Source organism: Hyla sarda, chromosome 9, assembly GCF_029499605.1.
Source record: "Hyla sarda isolate aHylSar1 chromosome 9, aHylSar1.hap1, whole genome shotgun sequence".
In the NCBI taxonomy this organism is placed as follows: Eukaryota; Metazoa; Chordata; class Amphibia; order Anura; family Hylidae; genus Hyla; species Hyla sarda.
The window spans coordinates 15,307,036-15,324,546 of NC_079197.1; the positions used below are offsets into that span (position 1 = coordinate 15,307,036).

General features: G+C 46.7%; 1 protein-coding gene across 2 annotated transcripts in view; it reads left to right on the top strand.

Moving 5' to 3' along the window:
- The window catches only part of SLC27A4 (solute carrier family 27 member 4), a 45,910-nt gene extending 29,547 nt beyond the window's left edge, over positions 1-16,363 (top strand). Inside the window, exons 5-13 of one of the 2 annotated variants that reach the window (XM_056539641.1) lie at positions 1,066-1,135; positions 1,216-1,307; positions 2,208-2,317; positions 3,603-3,812; positions 3,895-4,021; positions 12,687-12,824; positions 12,907-13,071; positions 13,166-13,312; positions 15,069-16,310. In XM_056539641.1, the coding sequence (XP_056395616.1) occupies positions 1,066-1,135; positions 1,216-1,307; positions 2,208-2,317; positions 3,603-3,812; positions 3,895-4,021; positions 12,687-12,824; positions 12,907-13,071; positions 13,166-13,312; positions 15,069-15,226 (1,217 nt within the window). In that variant the 3' untranslated portion in view covers positions 15,227-16,310. Of the gene's footprint in view, positions 1-1,065; positions 1,136-1,215; positions 1,308-2,207; positions 2,318-3,602; positions 3,813-3,894; positions 4,022-12,686; positions 12,825-12,906; positions 13,072-13,165; positions 13,313-15,068 lie in introns of both variants that reach the window. The other variant, XM_056539643.1, reaches the window with a different exon arrangement.
- The last annotated feature ends 1,148 nt before the right edge of the window (positions 16,364-17,511 follow it).

Sequence of the window (17,511 nt, forward strand, 5' to 3'; positions counted from 1 at the left end):
AAGAGATGAGGGGACACTAATGACTGACAGGAAGAGATGAGGGGACACTAATGACTGACAGGAAGAGATGAGGGGACACTAATGACTGACAGGAAGAGATGAGGGGACACTAATGACTGACTGGAAGAGATGAGGGGACACTAATGACTGTGACACAGGAGAGATGTGAGGACACTGACTGTGGCACAGAGAGTGGAGGGGACACTAATGACTGACAGGAAGAGATGAGGGGACACTAATGACTGACAGGAAGAGATGAGGGGACACTAATGACTGACAGGAAGAGATGAGGGGACACTAATGACTGACAGGAAGAGATGAGGGGACACTAATGACTGACTGGAAGAGATGAGGGGACACTAATGACTGTGACACAGGAGAGATGTGAGGACACTGACTGTGGCACAGAGAGTGGAGGGGACACTAATGAATGACACAGGAAGAGATGAGGGGAAACTAATGACTGTGACACAGGGGAGATGAAGGGGACACTAATGACTGTGACACAGGAGAGATGAGGGGACACTAATGACTGATCTTATGAAGTCACGTTGCGTGAATTTTACGTGATATATGTACAAAGATAAGACAGAAGACTGCGCTCACCATCCAGATGAAAGCTTTATTACAAGCTACCAGTGCATACCGAGCATGAACGGATGTAGCAGAGCTGGCGGGGGCACTCCGGGACCGGCTGTTTCGTGCTGTTACGCACTTCCTCTAGCCGGTGTGAGTGACCCAGACCCAGAAATTAGAAATTTTTTCCCCCATCCTGTGGATAGTGATACATTTTTAAGCATCGGGGTTCCCCATGAACCTCAGTATCTCCGCATTCCTAGAGAGAGTGCACAGAGCTCGTGCCCACCCTGCACACGTGCATCAGGGACTTTTAGGAGGGTCCCTGTGTTCGGACAGATGAGTTTTTGCATGCTGGGTTACCCCTTAAAAAATTAAACATAAAAGATATTTACCTGCCTGATAAACCCCCCCAGGTCCCAGTTGCTCCTGCAGGAAATGCACATACCATGTTCAATAACCTTCCTCTCTATTTTGCATCTTTTCCAGATAAATTATTCTATATCTACACCTCCGGAACAACGGGGCTCCCCAAGGCTGCCATAGTGGTGCATAGCAGGTTGGTACGAGATCTCCGCTCTATACACTGTGCCCAAAAAGCAGCTATTCCATTTATTAACTTGTCCTTTCTCCGTGCAGGTATTTCCGCATGGCTGCCTTGGTGCACTATGGCTTCGGCATGCGATCGGACGACGTTATTTATGACTGCCTTCCGTTGTACCACTCCGCAGGTAATCCTATGCCTGCCCGTCTATAAGGCTGCCATTTTAATTTATGTTTCTGTATACTTTTACATATTTATTTTCTTAATTTTTTTTATGTATATATATATTTTTTTTATGAAAAGCATTTTCCTTCAAGGGCATCAGTCATAAAAATATAAAGACCTTACAAGGCTTGAGCTCTATTAAATTGAATTGATGTACAGAGAAAACCGCAGAGAAGTGTTTCTCAACCTGTGGATCTCCTGGTGTTGCAGAACTACTACTTCCAGCATGCCCGGACAGCCTTTTGGCACAGGTCACAGAGTGTGCCCGCAACACTCTTCCATAGAAATCAATGCCTTGTCAGATCCTTAGTCAATGTAGCTGCTATAAAGCAATTTTTTTTTTTTTTTTAGCAGCCCAAGCAGCGTGCCCACAGCTGTTGCAAAACTTCAATTCCCAGCATGCCCGGACAGCCTTTAGGCTCAGGTCACAGAGCATGCCCACAACACTCTCCCATAGAAATCAATGCATTGTCAGATCCTAATTCTAGGTAGCTGCTCTAAAGCTATTTTTTTAAATTTTTTTAGCAGCCCAAGCAGTGTGCCCACAGCTGTTGCAAAACTACAATTCCTAGCCTTTAGGCTCAGAGCATGCCCACAACACTCTCCCATAGAAATCAATGCATTGTCAGATCCTAATTCTAGGTAGCGGCTGTAAAGCTATTTTTTTTCCAGTAGTGAACCCAAGAAGTGTGCCCCCAGCTGTTGCAAAACTACAACTCCCAGCATGCCCGGACAGCCTTCGGCTGTCCTGGCATGCTGTGAGTTGTAGTCTTACAGCAGCTGTAGAGCCCTGTACACATAAGGTGTAAGTCTGGTTTGTTTAGTGAATTCTAATCTCTTTATGCCTGGATGTATTTCTTAGGTAACATTGTCGGAATGGGTCAGTGCATCCTCCTCGGTCTTACGGTTGTGATCAAGAAGAAGTTCTCAGCCTCGCGGTTTTGGGATGACTGTGTGAAGTATAACTGCACGGTGAGGATCTGTTGTTTCTTGCCCTTTTAGGTCACCCACATTAGTTCTCTTTAATAAGATGCAGTGTTTCCCAACCAGGGTGCCTCCAGCTGTTGCATAACTACAACTCCCAGCATGCCCAGACAGCCTTACACGTTGTGGTGCCTTTAAGAGGCACAGGCTCCTGACTCCAGCCTACACCATACCAGGCGGCCCTCGGCTGATTGCAGTAGCTGAGGACCGCCGCTAATAGCCGGCTTGTGGCAATTGCTGCAAAGAGCTATTAACCTGGTGGCCTAGTGGGGTGGATTCCCCCCATTGCCCGTCTGTGGCTTTAGGATTGATAGAGCTTGTCTGGAGCAGGCTTTATCAATCGAGCGCAGAGCACACAGATCAATGCAGTTCTATTGAATGATTCTTCCTAAAAGCTTTAACCCTTTAAATCCCTTAAGGACGCAGGTTGTACCTGCACATCGTGGTAATGCCTAGAATTAACGGGGTACTCCGGCGCTTAGACATCTCATCCCCTATCATAAGGATAGGGGATAAGTTGCCTGATCGCGGGGGTCCCGCCCACAGCTGTCACGCCCCCTCCCATAGGCTTGCATTGAGGGGCGGAGCGTGATGTCACATGGGGGCGGAGGCGTGACGTCACACGCAGCCTGCCCCGTGGTCGCCGGTAATCAGACCCGGAGCGAACATGCTCAGGGGACTGATTATAAACGGGGTGCGGAGTGCAAGACCACGGGGGTCCCCAGCGGCGGGACCCCCGCAATCAGGCATCTTATCCCCTTTCCTTGGGATAGGGGATAAGATGTTCAAGCGCCGGAGTACCCCTTTAAAGGAATACTACAGCCATAGAACACTTATCCCTTATCCGCAGTATCTGTATCTGATCGTGGGGGTCTGACCGACCTCCTTTACAGGGCCCTGGCTCTCCCCATGCAGGACACGTGTCGGCCACAGCATGACGCCGTGCCCGACATGCCCCCTCCATGTATCACTATGGGAGAGCCGGAGATTCAGCGCTTTGCAAATGTGCAAAATTGAAAAAAAAAATTTCAATTTCAGTTTAAATTTTTCATTTTTTTTCCCCTTTTCTGAGTAAAGATTATGGAAAAATACACAAAGACATTACAAAGTACAATTGGTCCCACAAAAAACAAACCCTCATATGGATGTGTAGATAAAAAAAAAAAATATGTAAACTAAGTTATGCCTATTAAAGGGCGACAAGTGCAACAATGAAAATTGGCAAGGTCCTTAAGGGGTTAAGCTCTTACTAACTAATCTGCTTTACATACAGATTGTCCAGTACATTGGCGAGATTTGCCGCTATCTCCTCAACCAACCGTTGCGGGAGGCAGAGTCCCAGCACAAAGTGCGCATGGCATTAGGGAACGGGCTGCGTCCCGCCATCTGGACCGAGTTCATGTCCCGGTTCAGGATTCCTCAGATTGCGGAGTTTTATGGAGCCACAGAATGTAACTGCAGCTTGGGAAACTTCGACAACAACGTAAGCGCGGCACACGTGACCGGATACAGTGTAAGTAAAGGCGTCCTCAGCCGCATTGGTAACCACTCCCTGTGACTTATAGGTTGGGTCCTGCGGATTCAACAGCCGAATTCTGCCCTTTGTGTATCCCATCCGGCTGATGAAGGTGAATGAAGACACAATGGAGCTTATCCGTAGTCCGAAAGGTCTCTGCATCCCTTGTCAGCCAGGTAAGTGCGTAGCCATATCTGTAACATATATTGACACCCCTATACTATATACACAGATAAAGGATTGAACTTCCTTATCCAGGGGTTATCTAGGATTAGAAAAACAGCACCACACTTGTCCCCAGGTTGTGTATGGTATTGCAGATCAGTTCCATTGAAATGAATAGAACCAAGTTGTAATACCACACCCAACCTGAGGACAGGGGTGGCGCTGTTTTTGGAAAAAACTTTGCACTGCTTTTTTATTCCTTGATAACCCCTTTAAGGGGGCCTGTCTGCCCCATTCAGGATCCTGATATATAAGGCAGTGAGTGGTTCCAAAGGGGGAGATTTATCAAAACCTGTCCAGAGGAGAAGTTGCTGAGTTGCCCAAAGCAACCAATCAGATTGCTTCTTTCATTTTTCAGAGGCCTTTTCAAAAATGAAAGCAGCGATCTGATTGGTTGCTATGGGCAACTCAGCAACTTTTCTGCTGGACAGGTTTTGATAAATCTCCCCCTAAAGCAGTGGTCTTCACCCTGCGGACCTCCAGATGTTGCAAAACTACAACTCCCAGCATGCACGGACAGCCGTTGGCTGTCCGGGCATGCTGGGAGTTGTAGTTTTGCAACATCTGGAGGTCCGCAGGTTGGAGACCACTGCCCTAAAGAGTGTATTTGACTCTGAATGACTTGACAGGTCAGTGAATTACCCTCAAGGTGATAATATCATGTATAAAGGTCGCTGCAGGTCAGTCCCTATTCTGGTCAATGAGATTAAGCTGCAGTACCAGGCATAACCCCACACTTATTGATGGCGCTGTTGTCGAAGTTCCAGAAAACCTTGTTTAATAGGGTTTCTGGCCCCCTCCGGCCTGTTTTGTGGCCACTAGAGGTGGTCAGGAAGGCAAAGCAGGGAAGCTACACAATTTGTGTAACTCCTATTGAATGGTAGTTGCAGAAGCAGCATAGCCCCACAGGCTACGTTGTTTATGTAACTAGGAGTTACAAACTGGAGGTGGCCAGGAAGCCGAAAGTAGAATAGTTACTTTTCTCTAACTAAAAATGAATCCTACAACTTAGACCAAGAGATATTCCCCTGTTTTCCATACACAGTGGTCCCTCAACATACGATGGTAATCCGTTCCAAATGGACCATCGTTTGTTGAAACCATCGTATGTTGAGGGATTCGTGCAATGTAAAGTATAGGACAGTGGTCTACAACCTGCGGACCTCCAGATGTTGCAAAACTACAACACCCAGCATGCCCGGACAGCCAACGGCTGTCCGGGCATTCTGGGAGTTGTAGTTTTGCAACATCTGGAGGTCCGCAGGTTGAAGACCACTGGTATTGGAGGTTATACTCACCTCTCCCCGCCGCTCCGGACAGTCACTGCTGCCCTGGATGTCGCCTTCCATCGCTGTCGCCGCGTCCCCGACGCTCCGGCAAGGCCTCTGCTTCCCCGGCATCCTCGCTCTCCTCCGCCGCCATCACGTCGCTACGCACAACGCTCCTATTGGATGACGGGACGGCATGCGCAGCGACGTGATGACGACGATGGAGAGCGCCGACGATGCAGGGATCCCGAAGAGGACGCGCCGGAGCCCCGAGGACAGGTAAGTGATCGTCAGCGGAGCACACGGGGCACCGTAAACGGCTATCCGGTGGCAGCTGAAGCAGTCTGCGCTGCCGGATAGCCGTTTATGTGATGGCCCCGACATACAAAAGCATCGTATGTTGATGCTGCCTCTGAGAGACCATCATATGTTGAAATGATCGTATGTCGGGGCGATCGTAGGTCGGGGGGGTCACTGTATACAGTCATGACCATAAATGTTGGCACCCCCGAAAGTTTTCAAGAAACTGAAGTATTTCTCACAGAAAAGGATTGCAGTAACGCATGTTTTGCTATACACATGTTTATTCCCTTTGTGTGTATTATGTGAGTATAGAAGTGTAGGGAAAAATCCTGTGTCCTGGTGCATTCCACTGTAGAAGGACTTGGTCCAAGCAGGTGGTATTTTGAGGTAATTTTTAATAACCAAAAAGCACAGACGCGTTTCGAGGTAACAACCTCTTTCTCAATGTGAATATGGCATTACATGGAAGAGACAGGTAAAATGGTTTAAATGGCATAAAATGGTGCCAAATGTTAGTGACGTCAGTGGGCAGGTACCTCTGACGCCTAAACCAACATCTATCATAAGTTACTTTAAAACAGTTGTTTTTCATAATTAGAACCACATTTATTTGTGTAAAAGAGAGTGCTGTGTTGTCGCTTCATAATTTTTACAATTATTAGAACTTGTAAGGAGAAGAGGGGGATGTCGGCGGTGTTAGGTGGAATGAAGCGTTAGCGCACTGTGTACAAAGAAGCAGCCCCACAATCTGGCTCGGCAATTGAACTAGACCCCCCCCCCCCCCCCCCCACACACACACCTATCTCACCTTTTTTCCAATACATCATAAAGGAGAATACATTGAAACATTCTACAGTCTGGTCTCGGAGGAATTCAGGAACATAGGCAGCCGAGTGAAACCCAAACCCAATATGTCTAAGGAACAATCCAAAGCCATCAAGACCCTTGCCAATAATACCAGCATTGTTATTAGAAGCGCTGACAAGGGAGGAGGCATTGTTATCCAGGATCGCGACACCTACCTGGTGGACGCTCTACGCATCATTACAGACCCCACCAAGAAATTCACAGAAGCTTACACCGATGGCATCCTAACCAAGAAGGTGAGGGAATACCTTGATTGAGAACCCCAGAACACTCATTTTCTACCACTTACCCAAAATTCACAAGGACCAGAAGAACCCCCCCAGGCCGTCCAATAATATCCACAATACCGGTTGGGCCCCTCCCCCTTGGGAATGAATTATCAGCCCAGCGCAGCGCTGTCCCCACATCGGGGAACTAATCATATGTGACCCGCGAGCGCTGTTCTGCTCCCCCCAAATCATGTTACCCACCAGCGCTATTCTGCTCCCCCCCCCCAATTAATTATCAGCCCAGCGGGGTACTACTCACATGTCACCCGCAGCTCCTCTTTGTTGGGGGCCGCCGGCGTTGGAACTGTATACTGTACGCCAGTGGTCTCCAACCTGCGGACCTCCAGCTGTTGCAAAACTACAACTTCCAGCATGCCCAGACAGCCAACGGCTGTCCAGGCATGCTGGGAGTTGTAGTTTTGCAACAGCTGGAGGTCCGCAGGTTGGAGACCACTGCTGTACGCTGTATCCCTATTCCCGGGCTGCAAAAGATAAAGAAAATAAACTTTAACTTACCTATGTCAGCCTTATGCTGGGGACGGGAACGTCGGACAGCCGTCAGCCTATCACCGGGCGCAGTGATGTCCCGCCCCGGCCAGTGATAGGCTGAGCCCACTGTCATGTAAGGAGCTCTGGCCGGCTTCTTACATGACAGTGCGTTTAACCTACCACTGGCCGGGGCGGGACATCACTGCGGCCGGTAGTAGGCTGACTGCTGTCCGACGTTCCAGTCCCAAGGAACAGCGTGAGGCCGACGTAGGTAAGTTAAAGTTTATTTTCTTTATCTATTGCAGCCCGGGAATAGGTATACAGCGTACAGCAGTGGTCTCCAACCTGTGGGCCTCCAGCTGTTGCAAAACTACAACTCCCAGCATGCCCGGACAGCCGTTGGCTGGGAGTTGTAGTTTTGCAACAGCTGGAGGTCCGCAGGTTGGAGACCACTGGCGTACAGTATAGAGTTCCAGCGCCGGCGGCCCCCAACAAAGAGGAGGAAGAAGAGGGCAGTGCTTGCGGGTGACATGTGAGTAGTACTCTGCTGGGCTGATAATATCAATTGGGGGGGGGGGGGGAGCAGAACAGCGCTGGCGGGTCACATGATTCTGGGGGGGGGGAGCAGAACAGCGCTGGCGGGTCACATGATTTGGGGGTGAAAGAAATACCGTTATATACCGTGGAACTGCCATAAGTTACAAAAATACCGTGATACACATGTTTGGTCATACCGCCCAGCTCTAGCGTTCATATTACATCACAACTATTTCAAATTCAATTCCGGTCTATATCTGCAAAAACCGGAACAGCAATGAGGACACAATTTGCCCCTTCACTTGCGAATCTATGTTATGGATGGGCACATTTGAGGACAAATTCATCTACACCAACCACCCACGGCAACAAAATATCATCTTGTACAAACGGTACATAGATGATCTACTTTTCGTCTGGAACGATTCCGAGGAAACATTCCAGGACTTCAACAAACATCTGAACAGGAACAAATGGAACATAAAACTTACAGGTAAATGTGTAACGTCCAAAATCGAATACCTTGACCTGGAATTATCCTCTTAAGGCAAAAACATCATCACCATCACATACTTCAAAAGAAGTGGACTGCAATAGTCTCCTGGATTTCAAGAGCAACCACTACAAAAAGTGGAAGCTCAACATTCCATTTGGACAATTCTTTAGGATCCAGAGAAACTGCGCAAAAGTCAGCGATTATATCAGACAAAGTAAAATAATCAAAACATGTCTCCAAGATAAAGGCTACCCGAGCATAATTATCAAAGCGGCTTACCAAAAAGCTCTGAACATCAAAAGAATTCCTGAACCCATAAAACCCACAAACAGAAAAAAACACCTTCCTATTCCCCCCCCCCCCCCCTCAACTTGTCAGGACGGCCCAGAATAAAAGCCATACCACCTGAATTTCATCACAAGATACACGGCGTCACGTCAAGTGGTCCGAGATACCATGAAGAAACACTGGAATATCCTCCTCCATGACCCCTTTCTGAAAAACAACATCCCTCAAAATCCCAATATCACCTTCAGGAGAGCTGCCACTAGGGCTGGGCGGTATACCGGTTCATACCGAATACCGAGATTTTTGTGCTGCACGATATGGATTTTAACCCATACCGCAATACCGGTTTGGCCCCTCCCCCTTGGGAATGAATGAATCAACCCAGCGCTGCGCTGTCCCCAGGGGAACTAATCCTATGTGACCTGTGAGCGCTGTTCTGCCCCCCCCCCCCCAGAATCATGTGACCCGCCAGCGCTGTTCTGCTCCCCCCCCCCCCCCAATTGATATTATCAGCCCAGCAGAGTACTACTCACATGTCACCCGCAAGCACTGCCCTCTTCTTCCTCCTCTTTGTTGGGGGCCGCCGGCGCTGGAACTCTATACTGTACGCCAGTGGTCTCCAACCTGCGGACCTCCAGCTGTTGCAAAACTACAACTCCCAGCCAACGGCTGTCCGGGCATGCTGGGAGTTGTAGTTTTGCAACAGCTGGAGGCCCACAGGTTGGAGACCACTGCTGTACGCTGTATCCCTATTCCCGGGCTGCAATAGATAAAGAAAATAAACTTTAACTTACCTACGTCGGCCTCACGCTGTTCCTTGGGACTGGAACGTCGGACAGCCGTCAGCCTATCACCGGGCGCAGTGATGTCCCGCCCCGGCCAGTGGTAGGTTAAACGCACTGTCATGTAAGAAGCCGGCCAGAGCTCCTTACATGACAGTGGGCTCAGCCTATCACTGGCCGGGGCGGGACATCACTGCGCCCGGTGATAGGCTGACTGCTGTCCGACGTTCCCGTCCCCAGGAAACAAGTGAGGCTGGGACCGGACCAACGGGAGGTGAGTTAAAGTTTATTTTCTTTATCTTTTGCAGCCCGGGAATAGGGATACAGCGTACAGCAGTGGTCTCCAACCTGCGGACCTCCAGCTGTTGCAAAACTACAACTCCCAGCATGCCTGGACAGCCGTTGGCTGTCCGGGCATGCTGGGAGTTGTAGTTTTGCAACATCTGGAGGTCTGCAGGTTGGAGACCACTGCTCTATACTGTGCGGTATCCCTATGCCCGGGCTGCAAAAAATAAACAAAAAAAAACTTTAACTCACCTCCCGTTGGTCCGGTCCCAGCCTCACTTGTTTCCTGGGGACGGGAACGTCGGACAGCAGTCAGCCTATCACCGGCCGCAGCGATGTTCTGCCTCGGACGGTGATAGGCTGAGCCCACTGTCATGTAAGAAGCCGGCCAGAGCTCCTTTACATGACAGTGCGCCCAGCCTATCCCCGGCCGGGGCGGGACATCGCTGCGGCCTTGTGATAGGCTGACGGCTCTCCAGCGTAAGGCCGACGTAGGTGCGTTAAAGTAGTACCCCGTGAGTAGTACCCCGATGGGGCTGAGGGCTGATAATTAATATGGGGGGGGGGGCTAGGAAATACCGTTAAATTACCGTATAACCGCCAAAAGTTTAAAAAATACCGTGATACACACATTTGGTCATACCGCCCAGCCCTAGTTGCCGCCATCAAGAACACCTTGGCCCCCAGTCGCCTGAAAGAAAAAAAGAACAGCAACATACACCCAGGGAAACTTAAAAACCCGGGCTGTTTCAAGTGCAATCTAAAAACATGCAAATTATCCCAGAACATGACCAATGGCACCACATCTGTCACCAGCCGTTCAACCGGTGAAAGCTTCACCATAAAAACCAAAATGGACTGCTCCTCTACGTATGTAGTCTATCTACTGAAAGGCACATGTGGACTCCAGTACATAGGACGAACCATTAAGGAGTCGTATCAATAAACACAGGTTCAACACACTACACAATTTATCCCGCCATGCCACCATCTCTCACAACAGCGAAATGAAGGATTTTAACCGCCATTGGAACAGATCCCATCAGATGTAGATGAGAGGTTCACTAGACTCAAAAAAAAAAAAAAGAGAAAACTATTGGATCTTCAAAATTAACACATTAAAGGGGTACTCCACCCATAGACATCTTATCCCCTATCCAAAGGATAAGATGTCTGTTCGCGGGGGTCCCGCTGTGTGGGACCCCCGCAATATAGCATGCGGCACGCTGGAGGGTCTGGGTCCCGACCACCGGAACGGCCCCCCGTGTGACGTCACGCCCCGTCCCCTCAATGCAAGTCTATGGGAGGGGGCGTGACGCGTCCATAGAGTTTTATTTCATTTAAATGTCGACGGATAGTTTGCGCTGACACTGATGCTCCCTGAGTCTGCAGGACAGCTTGAATATCTTTGGAACTTGTTTGGGGCTGCTTATCCACCATCCAAACTATCCAGCGTTGACATCTTTTATCAATTTTTCTCTTCCGTCCACGCACAGGGAGATTAGCTACAGTGCCATGGGTTGCAAACTTCTTGATAATGTTGCGCACTGTGCACAAAGGCAAATCTAGATCTCTGGAGATGGACATGTGACCTTGAGATTGTTGATATTTTTCCACAATTTTGGTTCTCAAGTCCTCAGACAGTTCTCTTCTTCTCTTTCTGTTGTCCATGCTTAGTGTGGCACACACAGACATACAATGCAAAGACTAAGTGAACTTCTCTCCTTTTTATCTGCTTTCAGGTGTGATTTTTATATTGCCCACACCTGTTACTTGCCACAGGTGAGTTTAAAGGAGCATCACATGCTTGAAACAATCTTATTTATCCACAATTTTGAAAGGGTGCCAATCATTTTGTCCAGACCATTTTTGGAGTTTGGTGACATTATGTGCAATTTGCTTTTTTTTCCTCCCTTTTTGGTTTAGTTCCAATACAGACAAAGGGAATAAACATGTGTATAGCAAAACATGTGTTACTGCAATCCTTTTCTGTGAGAAATAATTCGTTATCTAGAAGAATTTCAGGGGTGCCAACATTTACGGCCATGACTGTGTGTGTGTGTGTGTGTGTGTATGTATATGTGTATATATATATATATATCATGTCTTCTTAGTGCAGTGTTTTCCAAGCAGGGTGTCTCCAGCTGTTGCAAAACTACAACTCCTAGCATGCCCGGACAGCCAAAGGCTGTCCGGGCATGCTGGGAGTTGTAGTTTTGCAACAGCTGGAGGCACCCTGCTTGGGAAACGCTTTCTTAGTGGGAGAAGAAGGATTATTCTCTTCACTTAACTGAGAACATATGCACTCCCAACCAAGCATGCATGTCGAGATATATATATATATATATATATATATATATATATATGTGTATATGTATGTGTGTGTGTGTGTGTATATATATATATATATATATATATATATATATATATATATATATATATATATATATATATATATATATATATATATATATATATATATTACAATATAGAGATACAAAAGGTTGGGCATGATGAAATCCATTTGCCCTATCCTTCTTCCCTCTGACATTTGCTGTTGGGGGTCAGAACACCCCCATACACAGGAGATAGTTGGCCAGTCCTGCCATTTAAAGGGGTATTCCAGCTTTATACATCGTATCCCCTATCCATAGGGAATAAGATGTCTGATCACAGTGGTCCTGTCGCTGGGGACCCCCGCAATCTCTGTGCAGCCCCCCGGCATTCTGTGCCAGACGCTGCTTCCAAGACGGATGGAGGGGGCGTGGCATTATTTCACTAGGGGCGTGACCATGACATCACATCCCTGTCTTGGAGGCAGCGCCCGGCACAGAATGCCAGGGGCTGCACCGAGATCGCGGGGGTCCCCAGCGGCGGATCCCCTGCAATCATACATCTTATCACCTATCCTTTGGATAGGGGTATAAGATGTATAAAGCTGGAATACCCCTTTAATCCTGACATTCATTAACCTGTATGGGCACCTCAGTCTGAAGGGCAGGGTTTACCTACGCGTCTTTCTTGTATCACAGGTGAACCCGGGCAGCTGGTTGGCCGTATCATCCAGTCAGACCCTCTGCGTAGATTTGACGGTTACGTGAACGAGTCGGCCACTAACAAGAAAATAGCCAAAAATGTCTTCAAGGAAGGAGACATGGCTTATCTCTCCGGTAAGTATTCTACCCAAATCCTGGAGAAGTCTTCCTAACCCAGGCCTCCTGCCTTCTGACCATTGTCCGCTCCTCCCTGCAGGCGACGTGCTGGTCATGGACGAGCTGGGCTACATGTATTTCCGGGATCGCACAGGTGACACATTCCGGTGGAAAGGGGAGAACGTGTCCACCACCGAGGTGGAAGGAATCCTAAGCAGACTCCTCCAGCAGGCGGATGTGGTGGTCTACGGTGTGGAGGTGCCAGGTACATGCCTGATTGTATTTTATTTTTTGCTGTGAAGATTATACCTTTTTTTTTTTTCCCTCCTAGATTAAAATCTCCCCCTGTTTGTTTCTAGGTACTGAAGGCAGAGCTGGAATGGCGGCCATCGCTGACCCCGACCATAAAAGCGATCTTGAAAAATTTGTCAAAGACCTTAAGAAGACGCTGCCTGGGTACTCGCACCCTGTCTTCCTGCGATTACTGCCAGAAGTCAACAAAACAGGTGAGTGCCCCATACAGCTACCCTCCAGCTGTACCTATAGGTCTTATCATACAAAAGGCGTAAAGGACATGTCCGGTGCTCACTTTTCTTATTGTATCCGTAATGGGCTGCAAAAAAAAAAAAAAAAAAAAGCTTTCTCTTGCCTGCCTAGGCTCCCCCGGTGCTCGGGTACAGGCGTTCGGTCCCCGGGCTGTATTCTTCTTACTTCCTGTTAGCTCGGCACGTCACACGGAGCTTCAGCCTATCACCAGCGGAGGCGGGACATCACTGCGGCTGGTGATAGGCTGAAGCTCCGTGTGACGTGCCGGGCTAACAGGAATTAAGAAGAATACAGCCCGGGGACCGAACGCCTGTACCGGAGCACCGGGGGAGCCTAGGCAGGCAAGAGAAAATTTGTTTTCTTTTATTTTATAGCCCGGAACGGATAAAATAAGAAAAGTGAGCACCGGACATCTCCTTTAATGGGTTGTTTTTTAATTTAGCCATACATTGCAGATCTAGAGTCATGTGATTGGCCCTAAATTCAGCATTAAAGGGGCACTCCAGAGGAAAAGTTCCTCCACCTCCTTAGTACAGAGGATCCCTTAAAGGGGTACTCCACTGGAAAGCTATTTTATTTATTTTTTTACCAACTGGTGGCAGAAAGTTAAACAGATTTGTAAATTACTTCTATATAAAAATATTAATCCTTCCACTACTTATCAGCTGCTGTATGCTCCAGAGGAAGTTGTGTAGTTCTTTCCAGTCTGACCACAGCGCTCCCTACTGTCACCTCTGTCCCTGTCAGGAAATGCTGGGAGTTGTAGTTTTGTATCAGTGGGAGGGAAAAACTGGCCTAGCATCTCTCCTTTATGCTACAGCATTTTATTTTTGCCATGTTGCAGTTCCTGTATCATCCAGCAGATGTCGCCGTTGTCTCAGAGTTGTTCATTAATGTGAACCACATCTGAATTTTTTTTTTTTTGTTTTAATTCGTTTTATTGAATTATCTTAACCCTTCCAGTACTTATCAGCGGCTGTATGCTCCAGAGGAAGTTGTGTAGTTCTTTCCAGTCTGACCACAGTCACCCCTGGCCGTGTCAGGAACTGTCCAGAGCAGGAGAAAATCCCCATAGCGAACCACAGTTCCTGACACAGACAGAGGTGGCTGCAGAGAGCACGGTGGTCAGACTGGAAAGAACTACACAACTTCCTCTGGAGTATACAGCAGCTTATAAATACTGGTAGGATTAAAGGGGTACACCGGTGGAAAACATTATTATTATTTTTTTTTTAAATCAACTGATGCCAGAAAGTTAAACAGATTTGTAAATTGCTTCTATTAAAAAATTCTTAACCCTTCCTGTACTTATCAGCTGCTGTATAATACACAGGAAGTTCTTTTCTTTTTGAATTTATTTTCTGTCTGACCACAGTGCTCTCTGCTGACAACTCTGTGCATTTCAGGAACTGTCCAGAGTAGGAGAGGTTTGCTATGGGGATCTGCTCCTACTCTGGACAGTTCCTGACACGGACAGAGGTGTCAGCAGAGAGCAATGTGGTCAGACAGAAAAGAACTTCCTTTGTAGTATCAGCAGCTGATAAGTACTGGAAGGGTTAAGATTTTTATATATAAGTAATTTACAAATCTGTATAACTTTCTGACACCAGTTTATTTAAATACATCCCCCCCCCCTCCGGAGTACCCCTTAATGCCTTGCAGAAAAGACAAAAAGCTGCATCCTAACACCCTGTATCCTGTTCACTATTTCCACAGGAACGTATAAATTCCAAAAAACGGAAATGAGGAAAGAAGGCTTCGACCCCAACGTGGTGAAAGACTCCTTGTACGTCCTGGATTCCCAACAAGGAAAGTACATCCCATTGGACGCTGAAATCTATAGAAAGATCCAATCTGGGAAGCTAAAGCTGTAGTCTGCAGGTTTCCATCTTTTTTTTCTTTCTTTTTTTTACATTTTTATTTTTCTTTGCTTTTGGTTCTGGTCACATGACACAGTTCGATTTATGGAGCAGACTGGATTTTTTTTTCAACAACGGAGATTATATTCACGTACCAAAGTACATCTAGGGATACGTTGGGGCGTTTAAAGGGACATTTGTTTTTTTTTTTAGTTATTTTTTAAACTGTTTCTAATTTATTTTATTTTTTTTTAAGCCCAGCAGGAGTTTTAATTCACTTTGTACAGATTTGCGTTTCATCTCTCGGACACTTCTGGCTTTTTTGAGGTTGGACGCCGTCCACAAAGGGAATATGACAAGGTTTTATTTTTACTAGACAATTTACTGTGACCTGAGGAGCGGACAGGGACTCCATATTGGAAACAAAAAAATGGAAGAATTTTAGAGACATAGTAAACTCAATGGAAAGCTGTGGGGTTGTACATAGAACCCGCACCAACAGATGACATATATATATATATATATATATATATATATATATATATATATATGACCATAACACTATTCACGCTATGTCAGATGTATTCTAATATGTTGGGGGGGTTGGACTGTCTACACTTACACCTCTGCCTTCAATGCTTTCCCTGGCAGGAGAATATCAAGCCATAATGTAGACTTCTTATATCTGTATCTGACCACTTCCTGGTGATCCGGAGATTAGTCAACAGGCCTTATTGTACTGTTAAATCCAGTGTTTCCTTAAAGGGTTATTTTTTTTCTTAAATTAACTGGTGCCAGAAAGTTAAACAGATTTGTAAATTCTATAAAAAAAAATCTTAATCCTTCCAGTACTTATCAGGGGCTGTATACTACAGAGGAAAAGCTTTTCTATTTGGATTACTCTTCTGTCACGACCACAGTGCTCTCTGCTGTCCATTTTAGCAACAGTCCAGAGCAGGAGAAAATCCCCATAGCAAACATATGCAGCTCTGGACAGTTCCTAAAATGGACAGCAGAGGTCAGCAGAGAGCACTGTGGTCGTGACAGAAGAGAAATCCAAAAAGAAAAGTGTTTCCTCTGTAATATACAGCCCCTAATAAGGACTGGAAGGATTAAGATTTTTTTTTAATAGAAGTAATTTACAAATAATAATAACTTTCTTGCAACGGTTGTTTTAAAAAAAATAATAAATAAATTTAAAAAATTCCACCAGAGTACCTCTTTAGCCACCGTGCCTCCAGCTGTTGCAAAACTACAACTCCCAGCATGCCCGGACAGCCGTTGGCTGTCCGGGCATGCTGGGAGTTGTAGTTTTGCAACAGCTGGAGGCACGCCAGTTAGGGAACACCTATGGTTCTCCTGGTTCTCCATTGTCCCAACCTCGCCATACACACACACCAATGAGCGTGCATGTATTCTCCATAGGGAGAGCTGTCCAATGCTTTTTGCAGAAGCTTAGCGCCCCCCCAAGACTAATATAATAATAAAAAATAAATAAAAAATGTAAAAAAATATATACAGCATGTTAAATTTTGGCATTCCCCCGAACCCCCCTCTACCTGACATCTGCCATTGGAAAGATTCTGGTATTCTCATAAAGGCCCATTCACGCAAAGGATCTCTGCTCGGAGTTTCTGTTTCAGCAGGTGGCGCCAAAATCCGTTGGGGCCAGGACGGCCGAAATTTTCCATTTCTGTTGCGGAAATGTAAATTTCCCAACCGGAGTGCCTCCAGCTGTTGCAGAACTGCAACCCCCCCCCCCCCCCCAGCATACTGGGAGTTGTAGTTCTGCAGCAGCTAAAGGCATCCTGGTTGGGAAACACTGGCTTTTACTCCAAGGGGGGGGGACATTATGCAGCAGAATCCCATTGAACGGTTTTCCCAGCTGCCATCCACCCGAAGCATTGAAATTTGTTCCCTAAATGCCCTGATAAATGGGGAGTTCAGTAAAAAGAATAGTTTTGGGCTCTGTTCACATCTGCAGCTTATAAGGCTGCGTTCACTAAAGGTTTTTTAATTTATTTCTTGTGTATTTTGGGGGAAAAACTGTATATATTTGTACCTAAATACACACGCAATACACCCACAATCTAGATCCCATTGATTCCAGTGGATGGTATACACGCCATCGGGGTGTAGTTTTGCGCTGCTGAATTGTAATAAATGTAAAACTTGATGTTTATTCTCAAAAAATCCTGTAAAATACCTGCGCATTTTGAGGCTGATTCCAAGAGAAATGCATCCGTATTTTTATGCTGCTTTTAAGCGACATGCGTATGTATTTTTACAGCCCCCTTTTT